Source organism: Henckelia pumila, chromosome 4 (genome assembly GCF_033568475.1).
Source record: "Henckelia pumila isolate YLH828 chromosome 4, ASM3356847v2, whole genome shotgun sequence".
Taxonomy (NCBI): Eukaryota; Viridiplantae; Streptophyta; class Magnoliopsida; order Lamiales; family Gesneriaceae; genus Henckelia; species Henckelia pumila.
In genome coordinates, this window is record NC_133123.1 from 5517327 (window position 1) to 5526754 (window position 9428).

The following is a 9428-nucleotide window of genomic DNA, read 5'->3' on the forward strand; positions in this document are numbered from 1 at the left end:
AAAGGGGTTGCCAAGGTTTTCTAGCAAGTATTGTCACGGCCTCAGAATCACCTAGCAGATCATTATCAGAGATAGAGGTAGTTCGTGACTTTTCGGACGTCTTCCCGGAGGATGTTGCAGGAATTTCACCAGTGAGAGATGTGGAGTTCAGCATCGACTTAGTGCCAGATACCGTGCCTATCTCTAAGGCACCGTACAGACTTGCTCCTACCAAGATGAAAGATTTGAAGGAGCAGATACAGAAATTATTAGAGAAAGGCTTTGTTCGTCCTAGCTTTTCTCCATGGGGAGCTCCAGTGTTATTTGTGAAGAAGAAAGATGGCAGTATGAGACTGTGCATCGATTATCGAGAGCTCAATAGGGTCACAGTGAAGAATAAGTACCCACTGCCGAGGATAGAGGACTTATTTGATCAGTTGCAGGGAGCTTCGGTGTTCTCCAAGATCGACCTGCGATCTGGTTACCATCAACTGCGAGTTAGAGAGGCAGATGTGTCCAAGACTGCTTTCCGGATACGTTATGGGCATTACGAGTTCTTAGTGATGTCATTTGGGATGACCAATGCTCCAGCGGTTTTCATGGATCTCATGAACCGAGTATTTCAGCCGTATCTTGATCAGTTCATCATAGTCTTCATTGATGATATCTTGATCTACTCTAGGAGCATTGAGGAGCATAGACAGCATCTGCAGACAGCCTTGCAGACTTTGAGGGAGCATCGTTTGTATGCCAAGTTCAGCAAGTGCGAGTTTTGGCTCGAGCAAGTGGCGTTTCTTGGCCACGTTATTTCGAGAGAGGGGATTGCAGTGGATCAGTCGAAGGTTGAGGCAGTGCAGAATTGGGGTATTCCGAAGAATGCTTCAGAGATTCGCAGTTTCTTGGGTTTGGCAGGATACTATAGGAAGTTCATCAAGGGTTTTTCCTCTATTGCAGTACCCTTAACTTCCTTAACCAAGAAGAACGCGAAGTTTATTTGGAGTTCAGACTGTCAGAGGAGCTTCGATCAGCTGAAGGAAGCACTCACTACCGCACCGGTTTTAGCGATGACAGTACCACACGAGGAGTTAGTGGTGTACACCGACGCATCTAAGCTAGGTTTAGGCGCAGTACTTATGCAGTGTGGTAAGGTTATTGCTTATGCGTCGAGGCAGTTGAAGATTCATGAGCAGAACTACCCGATGCATGACTTGGAGTTAGCAGCAGTGGTCTTCGCTTTGAAAATCTGAAGGCACTATCTGTATGGCGAAAAGTGCAAGATTTTCACTGATCACAAGAGTCTCAAGTACTTCTTCACACAGATTGAGTTGAACATGAGACAGCGTCGATGGTTGGAGTTGGTGAAGGACTACGATTGTGACATTAGCTACTATCCGGGTAAAGCTATTGTAGTGGCCGATGCTTTGAGTCGAAAGTCATCAGTGGTATCGTGTTTGTCAGTGCAGTTACCACTGCAGAGTGAGATTCAGAGGTTTGATTTGGAGATTTACTCGAGTGGTCATGCACCGAGCTTGTCAGTATTGACGGTGCAGCCAATTCTATGGGATCGGATCAGAGAGGGACAGCCTACTGATGAGGAGTTGCAGCGTTGGAGACAGAGAGATGAGGCTAAGGGTGGTTTTCTGTATATAGTTGTGGATGGCATTGTTCAGTACCATGGTAGGATGTGGGTATCGAACGTCGATCAGTTGAGAGCTGAGATTCTAGCAGAGGCTCACACATCTCCGTACTCTATTCACCCCGGAAGTACGAAGATGTACCGAGATTTGCAGCTATTGTATTGGTGGCCTGGGATGAAGAGAGACATCGGGAGAGTAGTGGCAGAGTGCTTGACTTGTCAGCAGGTCAAGGCCGAGCATCAGCGTCCAGCAGGACTTCTTAGACCTCTTTCTATTCCGGAATGGAAATGGGAGAATATTACGATGGACTTTGTAGTTGGCTTACCGAGGAGTGCCAGAGGATGCACAGCTATTTGGGTGATCGTGGATAGACTCACCAAGTCCGCTCATTTCTTACCGGTGAGGACTACTTACTCGTTGACACAGTATGCAGAGTTTTACATCAAGGAGATTGTTAGACTGCATGGTATACCAGTGTTGATAGTATCAGACAGAGATCCGATATTTACGTCTGCGTTTTGGAGGAGTTTTCACACTGCATTGGGGACTAGACTTTTGTTCAGTACAGCGTTCCATCCCCAGACAGATGGTCAGTCTGAGAGAGTGATTTAGGTTCTCAAGGATCTACTGAGAGCTTGTGTCATCGACTTTCAGGGCTCGTGGGAGACTAGACTTCCATTAGTGGAGTTTACCTATAACAACAGTTTTCAGTCGTCTATAGGTATGGCTCCTTATGCAGCATTGTACGGGAGGAGGTGCAGATCTCCTGTGCATTGGGATGAGGTCGGTGAGAGGATTTTACTTGGTCTTGAGATTGTGCAGCAGACAGCTGATATTGTGACACAGATTCGGGATCGCATGAGGACTGCTCAGAGTCGTCAGAAGAGTTATGCAGATACTCGACGATAGGATTTGGAGTTTGCTGTAGGTGATCACGTATTCCTGAAGGTGTCACCTATGAAGGAAGTAGTGCGATTTGGCCGCAGAGGCAAGATTAATCCGAGATATATAGGGCCATTCGAGATCTTGGAGAGAGTTGGCACGTTGGCCTACCGTTTAGCTCTACCACCAGGGCTAGCGGCAGTGCACAATGTATTCCATGTATCCATGCTTTGGAGATACATCTCGAACCCGTCACATGTGTTGGATTTTGAGCCTCTTCAGTTGACACCGGAGTTAGCATTTGAGGAGAGGCCTATACAGATCTTGGCTAGGGAGGAGCGCAGATTGAGGACACGGGTCATACCGATGGCCAGAGTCCAGTGGCTGAATCACTCGGAGGAGGAAGCTACTTGGGAGACCGAGGCAGATATGAGGACTTGCTACCCGGAGTTGTTCGAGTAAGTACTTTAATTTCGAGGACGAAATCCAATTTAAGGGAGGGAGAATTGTAACATCCGGTATTTTTAAATACGTAAATTCGTATGCATAATTAGGAAATTTATTTATTTAAAATTTTAGATTTATGGGTTAAATAATTATGTGAAAGTATTTGTGCATGTTTTAAGTTATTTTAAGCATTTAACCCATAATTAGTGATTTTCACGATTTATGGAAATTAATTATTTTGAACGCGTAGACGGGACCGTGGACGGACGAGATGATAACTTTCTATCCAATTTATTTCATGAGCATTTTTAGAGCCCAAAAATATTATTTTGAGTTTTATTTCCTTAATATTTTTAGTATTTAATTTTATATAATTTTAGGAGTCCGTTTTTATTCAAAATAAGCCAAAATAATGACTTTTTAGTATTTTTAAAATTCTCTTAATTATATATTTCGAGATTTATGATTTAGTATCAGATTTAAATCTTTTAAGCGGAGTTTTAAATTATATATTTTGGCATATTAATTAAGTAAATTATGTAGTGTAATTATATTAAAAAATTTTAATCCTAAAACTACCCAACCCTACGCCCAAACTCTCCATCAGCCGCCTCACCCCCATCTCCATCATCTTCTTCGTCGATCCAATAGCCAAGAAAGACTCCATAGCCACGTTTTTGAAGGTCCAAAGCAAGTTGTCATCGCCCCGTCGTCCCGGAATCGTTCCACGCGCCTACTTCTCTTCAACCTACGGTGCAAGGCATGATTTTCCTTTTTTTTTTAAACACCATATCAGTATGTATTATGTAGGTGAAGTGTATGCATCGAAACTTTTCTTTATTTTTCAGAAAATGGTTTGGCTTTGTTGTTTGCACCATGTTCATGTATTTCTTCCATCTATACTCACGTTTCTTCATCCATGGTATGCCCAGCTGCTGGTCGGGGGTCCCTAGGTCAAGAGAGGGTGTTCTGGACTCGTGGGGCTCGAGTGGTTCGAGCCAAACGAGCCCAGGAAGCAAGCTAGGCTCGATCGGGTGCCGAGGTTGCGCAGATTAGGGTTCAGAGGAAGGGGCGATCGGTTATGGTGTCCAGGCTGCATGGGGTTGGGGGCTGGTGCAGGTTAGGACCGCCCAGACGTGGGCCACGTCTGAGCGGTGGAGCTCCGGCCAGGGGCGGCCGAAGCTGGGCGGCAGCAGCCCTAGAAGGGCTGCTGCTCGCGGCGGGCAACGTGGGAAAGGGGGGGTTCGGGTTCTAGGGTTCCAAGTGGGTTTCGGGTCGGGTTAGTGGTTCGGGTCAAGTCCGTGGGTCATGGGTTATGTTAGTTGGGTCCGAGTCCGGGTCAAGTTAGTCGGGCTCGGGTATTTTATTTTTAAGTTAATTATTAAGTTAAAGTGTTTTAATTGGGCTAATTAGATTAATTAAATTAATGGGCTACATTTAAGTTTATTAATGGGCTGGTATAATTATTTTAAGTTAGCCTAATAATTTTTATGGGCTTGGGAGCCCATGGAAGTTGTTGGGCCAGTCTTTGGGCTTTTGGGCCTATTGGGCCAGAATAGAGTGTTATTGGGCCAGGAAATTTTATTGGGCTTACAAATGTGTTAATGGGCCTAAGTATGTTAATGGGCCAGTCTCAGTGTTAATGGGCCAGAATTTAAGAAATTGGGCTTGAGGGTTAGGGCCAGCAGTCCAGCACAAACCATGAGAAATTGCATGTGTCCTAAATATATATTTAATTATTTTATGCATGAATGTTATTTTAGTATTTATATGTTAGTATAAAAATTAAATTAAATATATATGAAGGACACACATTTTATTTAAGTACATGCATTCATGAAATAATTTTTATGCATGATTTAATGTTTAAGGTTTAGCAAAAGAAAAATAATTTTTATGTTGGAAGTTGAAGTATTGTGACAATTTGAGGGGGATTCGTCCCCATATACGAACTATTGAAGGGCAGTTTACTGCCAATTTAAGAGGTGATTCGTCACCGCCACGTACGTTAGTTTCCACGCTGATCAGTATTTAATGTATGATTTAAGGTTACACTATGGATACAACCATGCGATGTTAGAAAATACTTTGCTCAACAATGTCTATGTATTATGTATGATTATGATATTTAAGTTAATTTAAGTTATGTTATGTCATGATATTTTTAAGCATGCTCATTCATGTATATGTTATGTATTAGTATTAAAGTGATTTAAATTATTTTAAACCCTTGTTATGTTAGCATGTTGGGCCTCTAGGCTCACTACACTGGTATGGTGCAGGTGAGTACGTAGAGGAGGATGTGGTACCCACCGGCGGCGAGGACATATGAGCGGACATGCAGTGACCCCGTGACCGTGATAGTCGTCTGAGTCTTTATGCATGTTTTGAATATTTTAGCATGTTATACATTTATTTATTTATTTTTAGTGGTTGACAGTATGGGATATTCTATTTAAATATTTTCAGTGCATGCAAATTTTATTTATTTTTGCTTATGTCAGTATTTTATTAAATGTTTGACTCAGATATTTAATTTATTAAAGGTTGCATTTTTATTTAGTTTATTTATTTTTAAATCTATTTATTCTGTGCATATATGTATGGGCATGTATGTACATATTTTTACTTAGTAAGTATATAAAAAAAAAAAAAATTCGCGTATTTATTTATTATTTAGAGAGTTAGGGTCGTTTCAATTAATGTTTCTGTTTTGGAGATTTAATAATTCACAAGCCGATGATGTAGTCATGAAGGAATTAAATGAGTGTCCTGGTTTCATCTTGGTGCGTGTTTCAGTTTCAGTCACAAGCAGATGATGTAGTCATGAACGAATTAAAATAAGTGTCCCTTGCTTCGAATAATATTGGAATATAAAGAATCAGAAAGAATTTGGGGGCATTTTTGTTTAAAATATTCTAAATTTAAGGTTTGCAAGTCAAACTTGCTATTGTTCTTGGCTTTTTCCACTTAAACAACAAGTTCTTGTTTGTTACCGAAATAATGGTCGTGTTTTAATGACCCCACCAATTAAACTTTTGTATAGATCTTACTTAAATCATTTATTTTTTAGTGTAAAAATTTTGACGAAGATTTTAATGTAAAATCATTAATTTTTTGGTATATTACAAGTTATTCCTCAAGTTATCAGCACCAAGGGTTGAAAGTTCAAAACCACTAGAATCTTGTGTCACGTTGTAATTATTTTTTTGGTTCTTGTTCATAAAAGCAGTCATGAAGGAACTAAATGTTTTTAAACATTTTGATGTGAGTTTCAGTTTCATTCAAATAGCAATATGTTTTTAAACATAAAATTTATACAGATATTATTTGGAACCCACTAAAATAACACGGTTGTTGAAGTCACTTTACCTAACCATTTTCTAAGGCAAGTGGCTCATTTTTTTTTACCAATTCTATTTTGAAACCTCTCGTTTTTATATTGATTTTTTTAACGTAGTGATATCTATATAAAGAATGGAAGAAAACAGTAATGATGATCAGATATACATGCCCGAAGTTGTAGATGAGAGAAAACCCAAAATTGGGATGGAATTTGGCTCAGTAGATGAGGCTTTTTTGTTCTATAACCATTATGCTCGAGAAGCTGGATTTAGCACGAGAATAAACAATAGCAAAAAAGATAAGATTACAAATGAGGTTGTTTGGAAACAATTTGTATGCTCTAAAGAAGGGCATACCGATGAGAAGAAGAAACAACCAAGTGATGAGAAACGAAGAAAAGAAAGAGCTCGTGGTCAAGTGAGAACTGGTTGTTGATCAAAAATTTCAATTGTGAAGGCACAAAGTGGAACAAACTGGGCTGTCAGTGCTTTTCAGGAGAGTCATAATCATCCACTATCGACTCCTTCAAAGGCACATTTGCTACGGTCACATCGCACTGTTTCGGAAGCAAAGAAAGCATTGACTCAACAATTTTCAGAAGCCAATGTGTCAACTTGTCAGCAAATTCGGTTATTGGAGATTGAGTATGGAGGGTCTGAGCATATTGGTTGCACAGAAACAGATATTAGAAACTTTGAGAGAGATCTGAAAAATGAACAAAAAGGTATCGATGCAGAAACACTAATCGAGTTCTTTGCATCCGAAAAAGGGAAGAATTCTGATTTTTTTCTTCATATATGAGACAGATTCAGAAAAGAGATTAAATAGGTGTTTTTGGGCGGATGCTGTATCAAGGAGGATATACAGTGATTTGGTGATGTAGTTGTGTTTGACACGACGTATAACACCAACAAATATGGGATGATTTTTGCACCACTTGTAGGAGTTAATCATCATCATCAAACGATTGTTTTTGGTTGTGAATTTCTAAGTGATGAGAAAACCGAGTCTTTTGTTTGGCTGCTTAACAAGTTTGTAGAATCCATTCCTACAGGTGCACCAAACGTGATCACTACTGACCAGGATCCTGCTATGACGAAAGCCATTGCACAAGTTTTCCCACAAACAATGCATCAATATTGTTTGTGGCACATACTGAACAAGTTCTCAGAGAAATTAGACCCTATGACTTTTCGTGACCACTATCAAAGCATCAAGCATGTCATCGAAAATTCAACAACACCAGATGAATTTGTGAGTTCTTGGGAAGAGGCCATGAAATGTGCTAAACTGGAGGGAAATGATTGGTTACAACTGATGTATGATTTGAGAAAGAAGTGCGTGCCAACATATCTTAATCATGTTTTTGCTGCTGGAATGTCAAGTAGTCAAAGATCTGAAAGTTCTCATTCATTTTTTAAGAGGTATGTCTCCAAGAAGAACTCGTTGGTGAATTTTATAATCCGTTTCAATAGAGCACTCAAACATCAAAGGCACAATGAGTTAGTTTCCGACCATGTTGATAGAAATGAGTGTCCGAAGATCAAAGGAAATTTGCCAATGGAACATCAGATGGTTAAGGTGTATACAAAAAAAAAAAATGGGTTGAGTTTGAAAGTGAAATCAGTGAGAGTCATGGCTATTGTATGCAACAAGTCTCAGAAAAAGATGAGAAAGTGATCTACAATGAAATGCATTATCAAAGCTCTTCTTCCTCTAAACCGAAGGTGCTCACACATGACAAAGAAAAGAACTACATATCATGTAGTTGTAAGATTTTGAGGGAATTCCATGTAGGCATATGTTAGCCTATTTTCGTTTCAACCAGGTGTTTCAATTGCATGATAAATATATACTCAATCGATGGACACAACATGCAATGGTTGGAGCACCATATACAATGGGTGAAGAAAATATCAGCAATGATCCGAAGAAGCTTTTGATTTCACGACACTGGAGATTATCCTTCAAGAGTTCATTAATAGTTGATGAGGCATCTTTGACAGATGAGGGAACAAAGCTCATGGAGGAACAATTGGATTCTCTCTACTACAAAATTAGGGAAATTAACAGCAGTAGAAATCTGAGCATGGGAAGGCAGAGGAAGAGAACTATTGATGGGCCCTTGGATATTTTGGATCCTTTTGAAGTGAGAACAAAAGGATGTGGTAAGAGATTGAAATCTGCGAAGGAGAAACCAATCTCAAGAGTTAGGCAATGCCATGGCTGTGGGCTTCGAGGTGTGTCCCATGATAAACGCAATTGTCCGAATTTGCGTGACGGGTATGTCTAGAATATTTTTTTTTTCATTTACACCAATCAATGTCATTAATTCTTGCAATAATTTTGGTTTATTGTTTACTAGGTCAACTATAGATAATCAATACAACAGTGATACGAGCACAGACGAAGAAGATGTGGATCCATAAAGTGTCTCTCATTTTTTTCTTTAACTAGTGAGTCGTACACTTTGGTGCTTTTGATTATTTATTAATTACGAATTATATTTTGCTTTTTCCGTACTCCTTTTGTGATTTCTGAACTCCATTGTTGTTGAGCAAAATCCAAGTGAGTTCATTAACTAATGCATGGCTTATTCTCTCTGTTTCTGCCCACATTGCAGCTGAAGTTGAGGTATATGAACTTGGTAAGATCTGTTCGATCAATTCTTTTTAAAGTAAAGCAGTTAGCATTTGGATGTGAATTTAAAATAAAAATTGTTTGCAACTAAATAATATTTCTTGAGATTGTCGTTGGTAAAGGTTCTATAAAATCGTTGCGCGTTCGTGACGTTGGCTCCATTGTAAATATTCGTAGGACAATGCAAGAAATCGTAAAATAATTCGAATGTATTTGTGTAGGTGGCATTTACATCTGTTATGTTGTGGCTCGATTTGTGGCATTTCAAGAGTAGTGAGTTTTTTGTTTTTTTTTTTTTGTGACTATGCTAAACCAATATTGAAAGAACCACACAGATTCTCAGAACTCGCTGATCCTCTACTTCAAGGAGAATTTCCAAAGAAAAGCTTCAACCAAGCGATGGCTATAGCAGCAATGTGTCTCCAAGAAGACACGTCGGTTCGAGAAACACATCATAAATCGATCTATTTTAACTGTTGTTGGATTATGATTTTTTCG

General features: G+C 39.5%; 1 protein-coding gene across 1 annotated transcript; it reads left to right on the forward strand.

The window, feature by feature from the left end:
- The first annotated feature begins 6422 nt into the window (after positions 1-6422).
- Positions 6423-7970, forward strand: LOC140860402 (protein FAR1-RELATED SEQUENCE 5-like). The gene is made up of 3 exons (XM_073263419.1): positions 6423-6605; positions 6747-7014; positions 7174-7970. Exons 1-3 carry the CDS (start codon positions 6423-6425, stop codon positions 7968-7970), a joined length of 1248 nt encoding a protein of 415 aa, XP_073119520.1.
- The last annotated feature ends 1458 nt before the right edge of the window (positions 7971-9428 follow it).